At 35.6% G+C, this 22522-nt stretch overlaps 1 protein-coding gene across 8 annotated transcripts in view; it reads right to left on the reverse strand.

Annotated features, from left to right (window-relative positions):
- Positions 1-1324: 1324 nt before the first annotated feature.
- Positions 1325-22522, reverse strand: part of LOC120766301 (putative uncharacterized protein DDB_G0282133) — a 41479-nt gene continuing 20281 nt past the window's right edge. For 7 of the 8 annotated variants that reach the window (XM_040091707.1, XM_040091712.1, XM_040091710.1 and 4 more), the window contains 8 exons: positions 21900-22380; positions 6575-9149; positions 6034-6483; positions 4833-5969; positions 4566-4738; positions 4318-4502; positions 2314-2426; positions 1325-2191 (listed from right to left, as the gene is read on the reverse strand). In XM_040091707.1, the coding sequence (XP_039947641.1) occupies positions 1982-2191; positions 2314-2426; positions 4318-4502; positions 4566-4738; positions 4833-5969; positions 6034-6483; positions 6575-9149; positions 21900-22207 (5151 nt within the window). In that variant the 5' untranslated portion in view covers positions 22208-22380 and the 3' untranslated portion in view covers positions 1325-1981. Of the gene's footprint in view, positions 2192-2313; positions 2427-4317; positions 4503-4565; positions 4739-4832; positions 5970-6033; positions 6484-6574; positions 9150-9678; positions 9935-21899; positions 22381-22522 lie in introns of those variants that run through there. The other variant, XM_040091714.1, reaches the window with a different exon arrangement.

Here is a 22522-nt window from a genome sequence, read left to right on the forward strand (position 1 = left end):
AATAACGTAACATAAATTTTCATAAGTTTACAAGTTAAGGAAAAATTATATCATTGCAACCACTCATATTGCAACAAAAAGTCTGTTTTTGTTATAAAATGGTTATATATTGGTTATGTCTGACAGCGGAAGCTTAAAAGTGAATTGTAAGCAATAAAAACTCAATTTCGATTTTTTTTAATGATACGTAGTTTTGCATTTAAGTGACGATATGTATTTATGTACCATATATCGGCTTTTACTATAAACATTCTTTTAAAAAACAAATAAAAAAATGCATTATTCTCTGTTACAAACACTGCGAGGGTCAACGTGTTAATTTTTAGGTTCTTCAGCATAACGTCTATTGCATTTAATTTTTCCAAATTGACATTCACACACACACAATCATACAAAGATATGTAAACAAATGTATGTTTATAGGGTTTCAATTAATTTAATTACTTTTCCAAAGATAAGGGAAGACAATATATACGCTAAAACTGTCTACATTTTTAAATATTACATCATTTATGTTTAGTTCTGAATAATTACTAATAAAGTAAATTTTAGAGGTTTGCTTCGGTTACTTGAAGAAGTTTAGCGGTCGCTGAAAATATTTTAGTTGGTAAGCTCCAAGAGATGTGACTATGCGCTCGGCTGGTTATTGGTGTTTTATGTGGCGCCTTTTGTGCTTTTCATACATTTAGAATGCATATATGTGCATAACCACTATGTATTTTATTACAGTAGCTGCAGCGCTCAATATTTTATAATTAAATAGCTACGTGAAAACGTTACATATTCGTTGTAGTTTGAAGGCAATTAACACTTTTTTTAATTTTTTAAACATAGACGTATAAAAAATAGTACTGTCTACTATTGGGGCATGCATATATGTATGTATGTATGTTTGTTATTTACGACTAAAGGACCTGGAGCTGGTTGGTGTGTCTGTTTATGTAAAATTATTACACTCAGTTTCTGTTTAACTTAAATCTAACAGTACAGCATTACTTAGACACACACACATATAACCACAGTTGGTTTTTATTATCAAATAGTGTAGTATATATACACATAAATGGCTATACTAGCATTGCAAGCACAAATTGTACATGCATTTCTGTGAAATTATGTATTAGTTGTGAGTAAATAGAAAAAAAAAGGTTGCTGCTCCAAATTTGATCTTGTCACATCTAATGCATCAAATGTTTTGCTATTGTTTTTGGGAAGGTAGTTGTTCATAAAAAAAAGTTATTAAGTAAATTCTAGCGAAAAGTGCTAAATTTATTACTTATTAGTCTACCACTTCAGCATAACTTCTGCACAAATGAAGCAACAATTCGCCATAGAAATTGAATTTTGTTTTATTTATTTTCTTTGCCATATAATTAGCCACAAGTAGATGTTTACAAATCGTTTACGAAAGTTATTACACCGACAGACATGTACAACTACACAACTCAACTACTAGAGAAATGTTATTCATAAAAAAAATTAGAAATACAGCCAATGCCCGAAGAAATATGTAATATATATATATATGTACGTATGTATGTAAATGTCTAGTTGCATTCCATTATATAGAATATGTATTAACCAACTAATCTTATTGCATTTAGTTCAAAATTTGCTCTTTTGTGTGATTTTCTTACACTTGTTAATCTTAATAACAATTTATTAATAACATATGTGTATGTATGTATGTATGTGCCTTTAGGAGTTATCAATTTGAATGGCGTGTGTATGTCGCTACTTTTAGTTATCTTATATTTTTCACTTAGATTGTAATAAATTTCTAGCTTAAAGGTGGTTTCATTGGAAACACAAAGAAGTACAAATACATCTATTGGACGTGGACGTTAGAAGAGTGCCTGACTTGTATGATTTTAGGTTTATAGTAAAATCATTTACCGTTACATTACAATATTTGGTACATATGTATTTTTCTTTTGCATACTCTATTATTTTCCCCACCATGCACATTATTTCGTTACATTTAATGTGCCTGTGTTGCTTGTGTCTGCTGTTGCCCGGACGCTGTTTGCGTTGTAGTTGCTGGCGGTTGAGTTTGTTGTTGCGTTGAAGGTTGTGTTTGGATTTGAGACTGTGTTTGTTGAGTTTGCGGCTGCTGCTGCTGTTGCTGTTGCTCTGAATTCTCAAAGTAGTCGGAAGCATTACCCCGACAAATCGGGCAGGTTCGATTTGACTAGACAATAGATAATAGGAAAATATTAAATAAAATGTAAACAAGTTTCAGTTAATTAGAGATGAAGATGGTGTAAAAGTCGCTTCCACATTTTTGAATATATTTTTATGCGGTTTACTCACCCTTAGCCATTTGTCCACACATTTTGCATGGAATTCGTGTGAACAAGGTAGTACACGGAGCACTTGCCTCAACTCAAAGTCACACATGCAAACAACGCAAGACGTTTGATCACCTGTGAATAATTCATTAAAAGTCGTTAACATGTAATCTTAACCCTATACTCGGTTCTGATGCAGCTTTGTAGAAATATTAAAAGAAACTTATTTTTAAATAAATATATGAATATTAAAATCAAACCAATAACGTTTTCAAATATCGTTATCGTTAAAATTAATGTAGTGGATCTGACATTCGTCTATCTTGGAGGCAGTATTAATAGCAACAACAATGTCAGGCTCGAAATTCAACACAGAATAACTCTTGCCAACAGGTGCTACTTCGGACTTAGTAGGCAATTGAGAAGTAAAATCCTCTCTCGACGAACAAAAATCAAACTTTATTAGTCAGTCATTATTCCCGTCCTGCCAAGTGGTGCAGAGGCACGGACGATGACAACATCTGATGAGTCGACGTTACGAGTTTTCGTGAGAAAGGTTCTGCGGAAGATTTATGGTTTTTTGCGCATTGGCCACGGTGAATACCGCATTCGATGGAACGGTCAGCTGTATGAGATATACGACGACATTGACAAAGTTCAGCGAATTAAAAGACAGCGGTTACACTGGCTAGGTTATGCCATCCAAATGGACGAAAAAACTCCAGCTCTGAAAGTATTCGACGCAGTACACGACGGAGAAAGTAGAGGAAGACCGCTACCCTTGGGAAAGGCCAAGTAGCGCCAAATTGCGAAAAGAAGAAACGACTGGTGCGCTGTTCTAAACTCGGCTATAACCGCGTAAGCCGTGTCTACGCCAATAAAGAAGAAGAACATCTGACAATGATTATTGAAAAACAAGAAAAAATGTTAACTTCGGCTGCACCGAAGCTAATATACCCTTCACAGATTACATTGGTGCCTTAGAAAATAATTTATACCAAATTTCGTAAATATATCTTGTCAAATGCAAAAGTTTTCCATACCAGCATTTGATTCCGATCGTTCAGTTTGTATGGTAGCTATATGCTATAGTTAACCGATCTGAACAATTTCTTCGGAGATTACATTGTTGCCTTAGAAAATAATCTATACCAAATTTTGTGAAGATACATTGTCAAATTTGAAAGTTTTCCATACAAGAACTTGATTCCGATCGTTCAGTTTGTATGGTAGCTATATGCTATAGTTAACCGATCTGTCCAATTTCTTCGGAGATTACATTGTTGTCTTAGGAAATAATCTATACCAAATTTGGTGAAGATACATTGGCAAATGTGAAAGTTTTCCATACAAGAACTTGGTTCCGATCGTTCAGTATATATGGCAGTTATATGTTATAGTGGTTATCATCCGACAAATAAGCAGCTTCTTGAAGAGAAAATGACGTTTGCAAAATTTCAAAAGGATATCTTAAAAACTGAGGGACTAGTTCGTATATATACAGACAGACGGACGGACAGACGGACAGACGGACAGACAGACAGACAAGGCTAAATCGACTCAGCTCGACATACTGATCATTTATATATATACTTTATAGGGTCTCCGACGCTTCCTTCTGGATGTTATAAACTTCGTGACAAACTTAATATACCCTGTTCAAGGTATAAAAAAACGTTAACTTCGGTGGTGCTATGAAACCCTACAGATATGAAAACGTTTCCATACGAGAACTTCATGTTGATTCGAGCAGAACAATTTAAGCAATTTTGCTGTAATCTACATATGTCAAATTTTGTGAAACTATCTTGTCAAATAAAAAGGTTTTTAATATAAGAACTTGATATTGATCGCTGTTTGTATGATAGCTATGTGTTATTGTGGTCCGATATCGGCGGTTCAGACAAATGAGCAGCTTCGTGAGGCGGAAAGGACGCGTGAAAAACTTCAGATCGATTCGCGTGCATAGAGCCAAATATGTGAAATTTTGCATAGGAATACTTAATATGTATTTTATGGTACTTACCACTGTGTGTATCTGGATTATACTTATAGCTCGGCAATTGATCGATTTCATTTCGCGCCAAGCCACGTGGCTTAGCCTCACCCAAACGCTCTGCCAAACTTAACAAAGCTTCGTAGTTTTCCGTCTCGTTGGAATCTGGTGAGTTTAGTTCGTGTTGATTATAAGGTGAGAGCGGGAACATGGCACTGCACGAAAAAAAAAACAATAAATACGTATGGCAAAAAAACCGAAAAAAAGTTAGAATTTACAGGAAATTAAGTAAGAAGCCTGGATTAATGATGCCAGTTGTTGTCTGAATTTGTACAGGAGTCGCTTGGTGTGGACCCAAAGTCTGTGGTGAAAGCATATGCCGGTGTGGTCCATGCGGATGGTTTGAGGGCCAGAAACGGGTAATACGACGATGTGGTGGAAAAACACGTCTCTGCGAACCAAAAAAAAAGAAAGAAATATTTATACAATTTTGACTTCGTACTAGCAAGTTCGGTGTGAGGAATATAGTTAAAGAAATTGCGAACCTCTGCAGAGAGCAAAATCGGCTGTGGTGCCGTAGACATTTGTACCGCTGCTGACGCAGTCGTACGCAGGTGATGTGCTGCTGCGGCCGCAACTGCTGACATGGAGGTTATATGAATTGGTGTGGCTTGCAATTGATTGTGATGTGCCGGAGGCGTGGATATAGCGGCTTGATGTCCTTGATGTGCTTCCAAATGATGGACGCCGGCTTGTTCGAGGGAAAGACCCGCAACTGCAGCGGCTGCCACTGCTGCTGCCTCAGTACGTTGTTGTTGGGTAAATTGAGCATGTTGGTAGTTAGCTGCGGCGACTGAAGCGGCTGCCATAAGGGCGGCAGCTTGTTGTGTGTGTTGCTGCTGTGCGGCAGCAGCTGCACTAACCTGCACCTGTTGCGGTTGCGGCATTTGTATTGGAGCGCCGGTGGTTGCAGCAAACCCAGGTGGACCTTGTGTGAATTGAGCACTGGGATGTGTATTGCATGCTTGAGCTGTGAACGGTTGTGTGTAAATACCATGCAGATGACATGGTGCTATTCTAGCTTGAGGCGGTGGTGCTGGATAAGTGCAGATTGAGGCCCAAATAGGCTCGGCATGTCGCAAGGGAAGACTGACAGGCACCTGATTGATGTCCAGCATCAAAGGTGGCGGTGGCGGTGGAGCGCCCACCAAGGATGTTTGATGATGATGGCCAGGCGACTGTGGTGGAGGTGGAGTTTGTTGCATGTAAGCGTTCACGGCCGTAGGAGCTGCATTCGCGCTAGGTAGGACTGCAGCAGCAGATAGTGAGTGCTCCCATGGTGAACGTTGTTGAATTTGTGGCTGTGCTTGTGTTAAAGATTGCGTTTGGTGTAGCGTTGAGGGTACTGGTGCTGGTTGTTGTTGCTGCTGCTGTTGTTGTTGTTGTTGTAGAGCGGGTGGTGGTGGTGGCATGTGCTGTCGGAGGTAATATGGTGTGGGTTGTATTGAATGTTGTGGCTGGTGATAGTTTTGCAAATGGTTTCCACTAATGTTGTTGGCATTAGTATTGTTGATACTATTGCCAGAAATACTATTGTTACTGCCATGATTACTGCGATTATGATGAGATGACCCAGTGTCATGCAGACGGGGACGGCGTATCGGAGGACTACCCTGTTGCACCTAAAAGAAATTTTATTATTTGAATTTAATACAACAAAAAGTATTTAATTAAGTGATTGTCTACTTGATTTCGAGGCGAACGTCGTTGCTCCCATATAGCTGGTGGTGACTGGCTAGGCATACGCCCGGATATGCGCCGTCTCTTACGCGATGGACTGTCTGATTTCAGCCCATGGGCGCCACTGCTTAGTGAAGAAGTGGAACCCATAATGCCAGTAGAGCCACTTGGTCCATCTAAAAGGTTGGAGACACTGCCGCCAACGCCTGCTAATGCTGATGTTGATGGCCCATTATTGCCGTAGTGATGATAGTGATGGTAACTGTAATTACCAGAACCGCTATTTTGGTGTCCATTCCGTCCATAATTATTACTATTTCTGCCCGTTGTGTAGCCAAACTGACCGCCAGGACCATTACCACTACTAACGTCGGCTAAGCTACCGCGATCTGTGCGGTTGTCAGCGTGAAAGTCAGCACTCCGCGAATGATTGTTGCTATTAGGGCCATCAAAATGCTACAAAAATGTAATAAACAATAAGTATATCAAAGTGTTTTTTGAAGGTGAATTTATGACATATTAACCACGTGCACTACTTGCTACTCACCACACTGTTGTTGCCGCTGCCGCTATTCCCATGCAGATTTACATTGACATTGTTATTGTTATTATTGCTATTATTATGATTTCTATCAAATAATCCTGAGTTAGACGCATTACTGCTATTGCTATTGTTATTGTTGTTGTTGCTGTTGTTGTTAATGTTATTGTGTCGCCGACTATGTTCATTATACTGATGATGTTGATAGTTGTGATGATTGTTGCCATAATACTCATTATTGTGACGATGGCTCATCGCGTTAATATTCCCACTATTATTGTTGCTTAGGTTTCCACCGCCACGCCGATAACTGTTGTTGCCATTCAACGTAAATTCACCATGATTACTACCACTATCCATGCCACGCCCATTATTGCTAAAGCGCATATGCCGCAAATGCGATTGCTGACCCATACTCATATTGTTGAATTGCTGGTGATAGTTGTTATTACTACCGTTATTGTTGTTGTTGTTGCTGCTACTGTTGCCACCAATATGATCAACACAAGACACATTGTAATCGGTTGAGCATTTCGAATAGGTTTCATTATTAACGTTTGGTTCGTTTTCATTATGTGTATAAATATTATTGTTGTTTTTGTTATTGTTGTCGTTATATGCAATTATTTTGTTAACGGGCGCCGATGTCATGGCAGCGGAAGATTCAAAGTCCACAGTGTACGACGTTTCCAACGAGATCGCAGACATCGCCGTTGTTGTTGTAGAAGTAGAATCATTGGACAAAATGGGCACAAAAGAGGAAGGTCGCGTCGATTTGCAGGTGGAAGGAGTACAATTAGAAAGCGTGGAAATGAAATCGGAAATGGGCGGGTTTCGTATGAAGTCGGAGTTGCGTGGTTTTTGAATGAGAGACGACGGTGTTGTATTTGCCGTGGAATGTGTTGCAGTTACAGTTATTATTGGCGACATTGGTGAGATCATTGTGGCGTTTGGTGTTGTTGTTGTTGTTGTCGTCATTGTGACAGGTACATTCGTTTTTAATACGAATATTTTTTTATTTTGGCGATTTTTATTTTTTTCATTAAATATTAAACGTTTAGATGTAATTGTAGTTGGTGTTGTTGTTGTGGTTGTCGGCAAACAACGGGTAGACATTAAAGATGTACGCACCGCGCATTGATCCCGTGATGGTGGACGTGGTAGAGATTGTTGTTGTGAAAATGAGACAGATGTGGTGGTTGTTGTTGCCGTTGTTGTAGCCATTGTAGCCATTGTTGACAATGTTGCCGTTTTTAAAGGCACATGTTGTTGATGTGGATGTTGGCGTTGCGGTCGTCGCCATTGTTTTTGGTGTTGTTTGTTATTCACATGTTGTGTCATCATTTGTTGGCGCGTTGCAGTTATTGGTGGATACGTTGTTGTTGGTTCAGGTTGAGAAATTATGTCAGTACAAGAAGTTACATTCACATCATCAGTACAATTACTATTTTCAGTTGTTGTTGTTGTAGACTTTGTAGTGTGTGTGGCAATTAGATTTGTATTTGTTAGCGGGACTTGGGATTGGTGGTTAGTCGGTATATTTTGGTTGTGGTTGTGATGTTGGTGTATCGGGATTTTGCACGAGTTGTGATGATGCTTTTTACTTTGATTATGTTCACGATGATGCTGATGATGATTGCTACTAACATTCTCACAATTACTATTTAATGTATGTAATGCAACTGTACTTGGGTAATGATTATGACCATGATCAACATGATTCAGAGACAGTGTACGAGTTCGATGCATATGTCTGCGACTTTGGCTTTGTTGCGGTGGTTTGTGTGTGTTAATGTTTGTATTTGAAATTTTCATATTTTGAGAATTGGAATGCGGATCTTGATAATTATTTTTTGAAGCAGAGGAATTGGTTATGGAGACGGTTGTAGTAGCCGTGGTGGCGCTATATGGTTGGGAGATCTGGAGCGGTGTTAGGGGGCTGTGTAGTGTCACATTTGAAATCTTTGTGTAATCATTTATATTACAAGTCAACGGTGTAGCTTCAAAAATTGTTGCGGAAGACCGTGACGACATCGCAATATTATTCAAAAGTTCGCTAAATCGGGTATAGGGGGGTGGCTTGGGATTATGATTGGGGTAGTGCAGCAAATTGTTGGTGGTGGAGTTCACGGCAATTGGCGAACATAATGCTGGTGATGTAGTGACAAATGCTGGGTCCGAGTTGGAAGCAGATGCAGAACTAGAGTTCGGTGCGGTAACAGTTATAGAGCTAGAGGAAATGACATTGTAGCTAGACTGCTGGGCTTTAGGAGTTTGCGCTTGATATTGACAGTGATTGTGTGTTGTACGGTAATGTTGGTGGATTTCATTTGTACTATTGTGTTTATAGTGAGGATGATGACTAGAACAACTTTTAGAATTGCTACTAATATGGCTATGACTAAGCTGATTATGACAAAATTGGTGAGAGGTATGCTCGTTGTTAATATTATGGTTGTGAAGTTTGTGACTGAGGTGATGATGGTGGTTTTTGTGTTGGTGGTGGTGGTGGTGACTACAGTAATTTCCTTGGCAATTATTAGGACAACTTCCACTCTTATTATTACTTGTTTGAGCATCGCTGGATTTATTTAAATATTTTTTTTTTGTTTTTTTTTTTATTAAGTTGTTTATTGTTTGGTAGATTTGTCGATTGTTGGAGTGGTTTGTTTGCGTTAGGTCAACATATGTTTTTGTTTTTTAATAAATTCGGTTTTCAAAATTGGTTATTCAATGCAGTAGTAGTAATAGAAGTGGTACATAGTAGTAGTAGTAGTAGTAAGAGTGGTGGTAGTGGTGGTAGTAGTAAAACACAACCCATAATAGTTATTTAATGCATTTACATGTACAGTTATATGTATATATACATATATATATGTTGCAGCCACATATATAAATATGTATTCAATTCGATATATATATAATTTTTTTTTTTAATTTTATGAAGAAGAAAGAAAAACGAAAAAAGAAAAAATAATATTTTAAATGGCAAAATGCAATATTTATATATAGAAAATTTGTTTGATTAATAGTAATATTTACACACAAAGAAACAATAACATAATGTTATAATATGTAGTAAATGTAGGCAAATTGTCACACAAATTTACTTGTATTTGATGCACACTACGCTTAAACTATCGTTAACGGCTTCGTATCTAATTGCAGTTGCGTTTACAAGCTCTATCGATAAAAGTTTTGAAATAATGAATTCTTCCATTCGCATTTTTTTCCAATGACTTCTCAAAGCAGTTTCAATGCATTGCTAAAAGGATTAATTCAAATACTTGATAAAGTAAATACAACATTAATAAAAATTCACGCTCATTAATCATTGAATCGCATATTACTAAACCATATGGAATTATTTATAAAATATATATATATATACAACATATTAATATATATCCCACTGTGGGCAAAAAATAGTAAGACTTTTTAATTTAAATTTCACGCGAAAACGCATTCGTCAAAATATTTTTTTCTAGATTGGTATGACTGCCCGAGGCTTATACTATATGTGCCAAATGTCACATCAAATCAATTATAAGGTTTAATATACGCTTGTCGTGGAGCATGAAGTCATGTTCATGAAGTTCACGCAAATGAGAAAAGTTTTCTGTTTGCCATTCACTTGGGAGTGGCCAGAAACGATTCTTTTATATATGGCTCAAACAGCTCACGACATCCGGTCTTAGACCAAGTTTGAAGGCGAGTTAAAGTGAGAAGGCCCAGGATTGTGCGCTGGGTTTGGGACCCGCCAAAAAAATGCCACCAATGAAAAGTAAACATCAGCCTCGGGGTATATTTTCGGCTATAACTGCGAAAATGGCGTCTACGCCAATAAAGAAGATATTTGTCTTTCTGAAGTACATAAAGTGCATTCGGGAGTTTGTTGAAGAAAGAAGTTCCATTCAATTTTGTGTGCGAAATCAAATTAATATATTATGATAATTGTTTGTCGCGAGCAAGTGTTTTTGATTGGTACAAATTATTCAAAGCGGGTCGTGAACGCGTTGATGACGAACCACGACCAGGACGGCCATCAACATCAACTGATCATCAACACGTCAAAAAAAATAAAGGAATAGGTGCTGGAGAATCGACGATTAACAGTCAGAGATCTTACTAGCATCGTTGAAATATCGGAAAGATCAGTGGAAAGCCATTTTGAAAGACCATTTGGGCATTAGAAAAGTGAAAACACGATTGGTTCCAAACTTACATAATTTTAACGAAAAAAAGCGTCGCATTAACGTCTGTAAAACAATACTTTTCAACTATCAGGATATCATAAAACGTATTATTAATGGCGATAAATCTTGGATCTATGCTTACGACTTGGAAACAGACGATTAATCGGCCGAATATCGTGACAAAGGTAAGCCGAAGCCGAAAAAACCACGACAAAGCAGGTCAAAAATTAAGATTATATTGTCATTTTTGTTCGATTATCGAAGTGAGGTGCAGTCCGAATTCCATCCGAGCGGCCGAGCGGCCAAACTGTCAACAAAAAATATTATTTGAGTATTATGCGTCGTTTTGCGAAGCTAGTCGTAAAATGAGGTCGGTATTATGGGCCGACAACTCTTGGTTTTTGCACCACGATAATGCACCGTCGCATACCGCATTAATTCTTCATGAGGTTTTCGCCAATTTTTCAACCAATATCGAGACGCAATCACCATATTCGCCTGATTTAGTTCAGTGTAACTTGTGGCTATTCAGCACACTCAAACGTCCGCTCCGAGGCAACTGTTTTGAGTCAATTGAAGATATTAATTCTGAATCGCTCTGAATCAACAACTATTTCGAGAATTGGTAAAAACGTTGAATCATGTGTATTGGGGCCAAGGTGGGTTACTTTGAGGGGGACGTCATCGATTTTGAAGAATAAATTATTAATTTTAAAATTATGAACAAAGTCTTACTAATTTTTGCTCCTAGTACTACTTAAAAAATTCAATAACTATGTAACTATAACTATATTCGTGCGGTTTGCCAAGATATGACTTAACTTGATTACTATTCCTTTATTCCAATATTCCTGACATGAGTTGGAGAGTTACTGTTCTTGTGCCTCTTTTGCAACATATTTATTTTCTTTTTTGTGAAGTGGAAACAACAAAAGTTTGAACTTTGTATCCGAAAAAGTTTTTTTTTATTGGAGTTTATCTTCATTACTTTAATTTGAAGAAAATCTCAGGTTCCAACTGGATGCCTTGCTCGAAGAAGATTGTAGCCACACACAAAAAAGTCTGAAGAATCTTTGGAAGTCACTCACAAAGCTATTTCAAAACATTAAAACAAAGAATTGAGACCATGAAAACTTGAAAGACGATGTTACATGTTAGAATTACTGCTTTAATGATGAAAACACTTATCCATTACGACAACCCTAAAGCGAAAATTTATATGCGAAGCCTGCCAGCTAGCCTAATTAAGGACAAAAGCCAGTTATCTATGACTCCAAGGTAATGCTCTGTATTTGATAGAATTAGTAGATCGTGCTGTATTATGAGCTTCTAAAACCGTGTGCAACGGTTAATGAAGAACGCCACCGACAATTACTCATCAAACTGAAGCGAGTGATTGCCGAAAAAACACTGTAATTTCCAACTGGCAGGAGGCAATAATTTTTCCATCATGACAGCGCTCGGTATGATGCTGCAAGCTCGGTTAAAAGCTATTTGGAAAAGAGCGTCTGGGAAATTTTGGCTTACCCTCGTTATAGCGCAGACCTTTATGACGACCATTTGTTCCGGTCGGTGAAGAACGCCTTCTGTACAATACGGTTCTCACCAGAACAGTGGAACGAATTGGCTTCTTTTCTTATTTGCCATCAAGCCCGCGCTATTAGTAGTTTGGAATACAATCCACAAATTTCCAGAAGGTGGGAAAATGTTATAGCTTGAGATGGGCAATACTTGGAATAATCTTTTTGTACGGCACGAATATAGTTACAGGTCCAATAAGATTAATTAATAGAACAGATTGCCACCTATAAAGTCAAACTCCCATTCAGAAACGATTATAATGATATATAGTGGGGTTAAAAGTTAAGAACACCTTAATATTCAAAGTATCACCGAATTTTCCAACCGAACTAGTCCCTTAGTTATTAAGATATCGATCTGAAATTGTACACTGGACGTTTTCTCCTCAAGAAGCTGCTCATTTGCTGGAATCGTCGATATCGGACTACCATAGCATATAGCTGTCAAACAAACTGAACGATCAGAATTAAGTGCTTTTAAGAAAGCTTTCGTTTTTGTGAAGGATATTATATCTTCGACAGGCCTGACAGAAGTCATCATAGGTGTTTGTATTAAGGACAATGATTCTGATCTGATCTGTTCTGATTGGTTAAAACCTAATAAGGAGCAGTAATAGTTGTCTCCCTTATTGATCACTTAAGTTAGGTTAGGTTAAACTGGTAGAACAATAAGCCACGCATAGACCGGTATGGTCCTTTGCGATGCCAGGTGAATTTTATTTGCCAGGTTCAAGAGGAGTATTTATCTTTCAGGAAGCCTGTGCTTGATGCGAATTTTAACACACTCTGCGGTCTCACTATCTATTGATCAAATTATACTTCATTTGTATTTAGAGGATTCATTTTGAAGATTTTCAAAGTCAGCAAAATAGGTTTTGAATTGTATGTAGATAAGTGCGTTTAGAAACTTTCAGCGGCGTTATGGGCTGCCTACTTTTATGGTTCTAAGAATACAATGGAATTACAAGTATATAAAAGTCTGAGATAAGCGGTGTTGGAACGTTGAAAATGCTAAAATTATTCAAGGAAATAACATTATTGCTTCATACTTATTATCCAACTACCAAAAAATAGTACAAAAGTTGAACTCAAATGGTGAATATTGTCATGCCAAAAATAGTTAGTGATAATGAGTTTGACTATTACCTGCTTGCCCGTGAAACATTATTTTGAAAGGAACTTAAATAGTGGACACTTATTAAATATTAAATATTACATAAACATACATACTATATAAATATATAATGTGTGACGTATTTAAAATACGTTTATGCAAGAATCCAAAGCTACAAAAGTAAAACTTATACACTATTAACTATACATACATACATATTGAAAAGTAGGTACCCATTTGTGTGTACTATAATACGTGGACTAAACATTTGTATATTATACAGGGGCATAATTTAATTTCATCAAACGCATGTATTTGAAAATGTGTGCTTTTCAAACATTTTTCAAGCGTACATTAGGGTGTATATTTTTTCGAAAGTTGATTTCATTTTTGAAAACGCGCAATTAAGTTGCGATTTTACAAAAACAAATTGTGCAACGGAACTCTTCATTTTCAATTTTAACTATGCTTACATAATTTTCAATTTTTTATTTGTTGAATAAATCAGATTTTTTCAACTTTTGCAGAAGAATTTGGTATTTATCTACAATGCAAATAAATCTACAAGCTTGAAATATCCACCTTTCAAGCTTGTAGATTTATTTGCATTGTAGATAAATACCAAATTCAGGTCCATAATTTTCTAAAAAAGAGATCTTATTAATTTTCGCCATCAAAACATGTCTTTAAAAGTTGTACGTAGTTAAAGTTATGCATCAAATGAAGTGTACTCATAGAGTACGCCATGACGTATGAGCAACATTTAAGTTTTTATAAGGCACTTATACGAATGCTCATGCAATTGATGTATAACTTTAAATGCGCATAACTTTCAAATGAATGCTTCTATGAAAAAAATACTTAGACCATTTTGTAGAGTGAAACATTTTTTATTAGAATATGCTTTTCTCAATGTTGTAGCTTTAATTTTTTTAATGCAAACGAATAAAAATCACATGAAGTATACTTTTGGCTCAGTTTACATTGAAAATAAAGACTTGAAAATTACTTTCGTGCCTTATGTTCAGATGAAAAACTGAAATTTCAGTTGAAAAAAAATTAATTTGGTATAAAACAGACACCCTAATATATATACATTTGTATTCATTTTATTTGTAAATATGTTCATATGAATTTTTATTGCATTCCTCAGCTTTAACGTATATTTTGTACATAAAATTCGACTTAAAAAGTTGACTAAATATAATATGAAAACACAATGTCATTCATAAAAAGTGTAATTATTTTTTTATGTGTTTATTTATTATATTTTTTTGCAAAACTTAAACGTAACTAAAATAATGTTTTGCATAAGAGATTTCTATGCATAAGTTTAACCCCTTTCAGTGGTTTTAGTTAATATTTTGCTTCACAAAAGCGTGCTCTTCGTAAAAAAAGTATAGTTAAGCATATAATCATATGTACATCTATAAAGAATCATTATATATTCATACATACATATATGTATGTATAAATATATTATAAGTGTTTAAGTTTTGGGTTGGCGAACAATAAAACGTAACTTCGTACAAACACAGTTAATTACGAGTAGGTGTTTAGAGAAATATTTCGCATACGATATACACACGAGCATTTAACAGCGTTCGGTAATATTCATTTATGAATTTATATTAGAAATACGAAACAACTTTTTCGACTACCCAGTGTTTGAGATTAAACTAAGAGCAAGCATATCCACAGTGTGCACTCGTGGCTCATCAACATCCGTGGAGTGCACCCAAGTGAAGTTCACGTAAGTGCAGTGGCATATTAGCGCATATTAGTTTAGTAAGTACTCTCGTCGGTACGTAAGTGAATGTTTCCGAACACTGTTATTTGCAATTGCTATTGAATTCTAAATGGAAAATACTGCTGGAATTGACAAAAAGTTTGCATACATATACGTACATATTTGGAAAATACGCAGTTCCTTTGGAATAGTTTAAAGCCGCAGTGTGCAAAATGCAAATAAACTTGTAAGCCTGAGCTAATCGATTCGTTGCATTTTGTTTTAACATATATATTTAAATACTGTACTTAACAATAGGCACATATGCAGTTATTGATATATATATATATATGTATGTGTATAAATATATAGTCGGCATGAACGCACCGTTAATCTACGAAAATAGCGTGTCTATAAAACGGAAATGAACAATCAATCATACATACATAATTAGCCATCTCTGTAAAAGCAACAAACATTGAATGATAAAACACATCTCTCAGACAGGAAAATTTGCAAATTGCATTAACAATCAATGAGCTCAGTCGGAAATGCCATAATAAATATATAGTACTATATATGTTTATATAATTCTCTATGTATAATACCTACATACGACAATACAAAATTCGTAGATTAGTAATTATTGATATTATTACAAACTATTTGGAAAAAGAGAAAATTTTGTAAACATTTTGTTTTGATTAAAAAAGTTTTATTTTTTTTTGGTTTTTTGTTGTTTTGGTTCACAATGCTTTTTTCTTATTCATTCATTTATAAATACAAGAAATTTTATGAAATTAAATTCGACAAGGTTTCTACATCCATCCATACCATACATATATAACATATATGTACATATGTACTTTACATACATGTATATAAAATGGTATGTTTGTATATAGCAGTGGGTGCGCACAATACATAAAACAAAAGAGTTCAATGGCATATAATAACAAAAATGGTCAAAAAATTCTAAGTATGCGTGTGTGAAATCAATATTATGAGCATAAATAACAGAGCATTCCTTCTATTTGGTGAATGGGTGATTTTAGTTCTTGTGATGAAAATAAATTAAAAGTTCGCTTTCTCTATAGTTATACATACGCACTTATACATACATATGTATATATGGGTATAAGCACATTGAGAATATCCAAGTAGAGCTGAGCTTATTTCATAAATGCCAATTTAACTGTTTAACGTTAAATGTATGTGGTTGTGTTGAATATTGTTACATACATACATACAAACATATGTATTAAAGTGTACGCATTTTCCCCATTTAGGCATCGCGCATTTCCGCTCGGCTCGGCTTTGAGCGTCCACTCTGCGCGCACGCTTACTCTTGAAAAGCGTGAAAAATAGGTATTTCACTTTGGCTGTCATGTTAGACCCCTTTCACAAACGAATAATTTTGTTGCTCATTATCGGAAAATTCTCTTTCTGGTGTTGCCCATTATGGGTACACAAGTACAGCAACTCGTCAATTTTCTATATTTCCTTTGATATCCTATTCGTTTGCGTTACACACAAATATTTTGTGCTAGCTACTTTTTAACCTTATTACCCATTTTCTACAAATTTCCATTATAACGGGGGATCTAAGTAGACATACTTTTTTCAATAGTCTTTTTTTAACAAATGTCGCGTAAGTCTTGTCAAACTGTCGTATTATTTTTGTTCAGTATTATTTGGCATTTCATCATGGATAGATTTACGCCTGAACAACGTGTACAAATCGTTCAACTTTATTACGAAAATTCACGATCTGTAAAAAAATGCGTTTCGCGAGCTTCGCTCATTTCATGCTCAAAATAATCGTACTGAGCGTACTCTTCGCAACACCATCATCTTGAGACCCAGCATTCATTACTGGTTAATATTCGACCGAATAGCAGCCGTAGCTGAGAAGTCCGTGGTTAGTCAATCTGGTACTGATGTATGGATCGATTTTACGTCGAGATCTCAAATTGAATGTGTATAAAATACGACATTCCCAAGCGACATCGCTTCGCTCTATGAGCCCATCGCTTGGGCTCTTGAAAAGTTCCAAGACACGACGTTTTCGAGCCAAATTTTGTTCAGCGATGAGGCCCCTTTCTGCCATTTCTGTCTGTTTTTCTTTCTCAATGGGTACCTATGTAAACAAGCAGAATCGTCGACTATTTGATACCGGAAATTGAAGCCCGTGATCTCGGCGACATTTGGTCTCAACAAGACGGCGTCACTTCCCACACATCGCATCAATCAATGGAGTTTAAACTTTAAAGACTTTATGTAAAGTGTGAAGTCTATGCGGACAACCACGCTTCGATTCGGACCTTGGAGCAAAACATCACGCGTGTCATTCGTCAGTTACCAGTCGAAATGCTCGAATGAGTCATCGAAAATTGGACTCGACAGATGTACCATCTGAGACGTAGCCGCGGCCAACATTTGAAAGAAATAGTCATCAAAAAATAAATGTCAAAGAATGTTCTTTCGAATGCTAATAAAAATTCCCCATTAAATTTGAAGTTTCTGTGTTTTTCTTTAAAAAAGTGGAGATCCTCGAAATGGATCACCGTATATATGTTTACATTTTTGATTATTATTGGGTCTATAACCATATTCGTATTATTCAAAGAATTTCGCAACTGAAGCTATAACATTTTTCCATTTTTTGTCAATTTGTGGATTCCATCCCAAAAGAAGAATGGATGAAACCAATTTTTATTACCTTGTTCTGATGTGAATCGTACCATTCCAGTGAGGGTGTTATGCATCGACCGGAAGAAATGGTATTTATAAGGGAAAAGGTATACGCTATAACGAGAATAAGGCAAAACTTTCCAGCCGCTGTTTTCAAAGTAGTTTTTAACAGGTATTGCAATATGAGGCCGCGCGTTGTCATGATGGAAAAATTATTGCCTCGTGCCAGTTGGAAATTATTTCCTTTTTTCGGCAATCTCTCGCTTCAATTTGATGACTGATTGTCGGTAGCGTCCTCCATTAATAGTGGCACCCAGTTTTAGACGCTTTAGTACAGTACGCCCTTCTGATTCCATCAAACACAGAGCGTAACCTTGGCATCGGGGCTATTCAACTTCGCCATTAAATTATCTGGATACGCATATGCTCATTAGGGTTGACATAATGTATTAATTTTTCATCACATGAATTATGAAACGAATATAGTTATAGACTCAATAATTATTCATAAGTCGCCGAATTCACATTCACTCCAACGCTGTTGGTGGAAATATTATTTGCAATATTTTACTTAAATACAGTTACTCTGTAGTTTTTTTAATATTGGATCTTAATTGCTTATGCTCTAAAAAATTTGTTTGCTGCACTAAAATCTGCGTGCCTTTAACGCCTTATAACTGTCGAACACTTGTAAATGTTAATATCTAACAGAGCAAATCTCAAAAAAGAAGGACTTGTAAAGCTAAAAGCATACAAAACGATAATGAATCGAAATAATATATGTACGAGTACGAGTATACTAATTTATTGTATCATACAATTCGTCGCTTAGTTAGTTAGTGATAAATTAGGAACTGAGTTAAGAACTAATCTACTACAAAACACCCGACAAAGCGGGCATCTGGTACCTAAGAATCATGCTGTAAAAGTTGGCACTATGTATTTACGGTTTTTATACCACATGTATAGATAAATTTTATAAGAATGTACAATATATTTCAGCAATAGTTAACAAATAAATTTGAAATAAAAACGTTTGCGACTGGGAAAAAGCGAACTAATTACGAGAAATTACGAGACAAGAACCCACAAATTAATATACCATATGTAAGCATTTAAATACTGAAGATAAAACAAATGTTGAGTATTTTTTTTTTTTTTTTCAATTTGTCTATAATTATGTATGAGTTATGTGAATTATAACATATTTTGTTTTATTAAACATTCAGCTGACTTTTGGTAAAAAGCAGTTCAATCGAATATACAAACTACATAGATTATGGTGTTGTAATTAATTTTCGTACAATTTATGTTGATTTGTAGCCAACAAGCAGTGATTATTACGTAACAAATTGTTAAATCTCGTTTTAGTTGTAATATTTAATTTGTTGCTGTTTCTTATTACTGTGTTTAAGCTACATACATATGAAATTTGAATAATTTGCTTTCATTTGCTCTACCAACGTATACGAGTTGAAGGAAAAACAAACTCACGAATACATAATTACCACGATTATGTGCTTTTCATGCATTTTCTCACAGAATTCATATGTATGTTTGTATGAGTATACGAATATTTGAGGGTGGTGCGACAAACATTTTTTGTTTTTTTTTTGTGGATTGGTATGTGGTGATAACGTACGAGTTATAAGCGGTGGTTTCACAGACAACCTTACGGTCAGTAGTTTCAGTTGTGGGGTGAAGTTGTTGTTGGGAGTTCGGGTTGTATCCGTTTGGGAAGAACAGGTGAATTGGTATTGTCATAGAGGAAATGAGAACGCTTTAAAGCGACAGCTCATTATTAACTTTGCTATATATGTACATATACTTGTATATATACAAATATACTTGTATATACATATGTCCTAATACAAACTTTTCATATGCATTGATTAGTTATGTGTTTAGTATTATTTATGCGAAAAATTTGTATTAAAAATCATGTTATGTATAATTTATATATTAGGGTGGATCAAAAAAACGAATATTTTTTCGCTTGGTGCCCTGAAAAAACTGTTGATAGACAACTCCAAGAAAGGCTCTGCATGTATGAGCTCTTAAGGGGTTACATGGGTTTAATGAGTTTCAAAAAATCGAATATTTTATATTGTCTTATTAAATTCTACAACACTTTTAGAATATTGTCCTAAATTTTCATGTTCACCCGAGTAAAAGTTTCGGAGATACAGCTTGTGCGCTCGAGGCTAGCTAGGCTAAGTGTGCCGTCTTTAAACGCGTTTTTCTCGAAACTATGTTTCTGAAGTCGGTTTACATAATTTCTCGAGTACTACTTCACCGAGCTTCATGAAATTTTACACAGGTCTTTGAGATACAATTCTTAAAGACTTGGGCGAAGGATTTTTTTCGACTACAATTATTAGATAAAAAATGTCGCAAAATTTTCAAGTTTTTGTTAAAATGTCTGCCAAAAATCTAATTTTCAGTTTTTTTCCTTCATTTCGCGAAATTTTCACTGAAATTTTCCCTTTTTTTTTAAATGTCTCCCAAAAATCCAATTTTCATTTTTTTTCTTCGTCCAAGTTCTAAGTTATAGTTTTAACTAAAACACGTATTTTTTCACTTTAGATGATCGCGTAAGGAGTTAACCTCCCAACGCGGGCGCATCTATTTTATGAGGGATCGCCGGAAAGAGCGTCGCGATGGCCGAGTTTAGAATATTTTTTCCAAAAATTTCAGAATTTCTTTGTTAATAGTGTATGTTACAAACAATAAAAAATCCTAATAAAAGGTTTAATTTTTTATAGAGAAAAAATTTGTGGGAAAAAGACTGTTTTTACTCGAAGAAACCTATGTAACCTCTTAATTGTAACGGGATGCTCCGGTTTTCTGTTTTTTTTCTTATTATGAGTTAAAAAAAATTTTATCTCGCTTGGAATTTCTTGAAAAAATATTTCGTTTTGTGGTTTTCGTAGGAAATTGAATGTTTTACAAACTGGTCTCTTACGTTTTTTTCATAAACGCTTTTTGACCCACCCTAATGCATATGCGTATAGTACGCTTTGTATTATTTTTTACCAATTTCAATTTTGAATATGAAATAACGGATAATTTAAAAAATTGTAGACAACTACTTGTGCTATCAGGAATTTTGACAGCATAAATTGCAAAACCTCCACAGTATGTACAGTTTTAATAGGTTCGCTTTGACTTTTCGTATTTCGGCATTTGAAGGGCATACTTCGGTTTCGGTACAGTTTTTTGAGTTATTCGTTTTTCCGTTTACAAAATGTGCTTATGTTAATAGAGGAACTTTTCGTGGATGTATTTATTAATATATGTGGGTAGATATGTATGTAGACGCGCATGATGTTTCTTTGTCTTCCTGAAATAATACTACTTGTACATGGACACGACCTATACCTGAAGATACATAGTACATATATACTCCAATGTATATTTTTTAATGTTTGTATGAGTGAGTAATGATTGTAGAAGTGCCAATTTAAAGTAAATAAAGTATGAAAAGAGGCTGAACTCAAGGAGATTATAAAACAGAGGTGATGGATAATTAAAATAATCATTACAACGCACAGAAATATTTATCGCATTTTTTTTTTATTATAAATGATTTTATTAATTACAAAATTCACCCTTTAACCCAAAGCTATTTGTATGGCGGCGGTACATATGTATACAGGATTATTTGATTTGTATTCACATGTACAAAAATCTGGTAATTTTGGTTACATATCATAAGGGAAGGAGGTAGGAGGTGGACGAGGAGGTGAAGTTGGACATAGTGGTGGAATTACAAGAGGTGTATGTGGCAGTGAAGAAGGTGCTACTTTAGGAAAGTTTGGTTTGGTGGTTGGCATTGATGCGCGGTAAGGTTAAAGCATTTGAGTTGGAATTGTAAGGGACTGAAGGATTTTTTTGGACATAAGGTTATTTTTATTTATTGTAATTTATATAAATAAATTTTATTGCTTAATTCGTAAAAATACTTATATATATGTATTGTGTGTATTTGTTGATAACGGAAACAAGACAAACTTACCCGAGCGTATTCCAGTTGTCAATATTGCCATCCTTGTTATTATTATACCACGGTCCACCATGTCCGGTCGAGGAACTAGTACTGCTGCTGCTGGCGGCGTTGCCGTTACCATTTCCGCCGCTACGAGCTTGCCCGTGCGCATGTGTGTGTGCATGTGTTTGTAACTGCTGCTGCTGCTGCTGCTGTTGCAATAAGTGATGCGATGATTGATTGTGCGGGGAGAAGAGCAGCCGGCAGCGATGATTGCGTGATGGCGCATTCCGCGAGAAAGGTCGTCGCGTTGCGCCCGTGTGATTGGGATTCAGCATGACTGCAACAAATCGCTACTCTATGAAAATCGCTTTTCGCGTTGACAAATATCTTTATTTTACTGTTATAATATTAAGGCGTAGGCCTGCGACTTGTTTTTATTTATATATATATATATAGAGGGATATATATAACTGTTTATCGGTTTGAAGATAGCCACAATATTCACTAACTGCAAAGAGTAGAAAGAATAAAATACGCCGTTCTTAATAGTTGCCAACCTATCGAAATAAATGCGTTGAAATTTAGTACATATGTACATACATATATAGGTATGTATATAGTAATTTATCAAAATAAAAAAGAATTGTATA

Source organism: Bactrocera tryoni, chromosome 1, assembly GCF_016617805.1.
Source record: "Bactrocera tryoni isolate S06 chromosome 1, CSIRO_BtryS06_freeze2, whole genome shotgun sequence".
NCBI lineage: Eukaryota > Metazoa > Arthropoda > Insecta > Diptera > Tephritidae > Bactrocera > Bactrocera tryoni.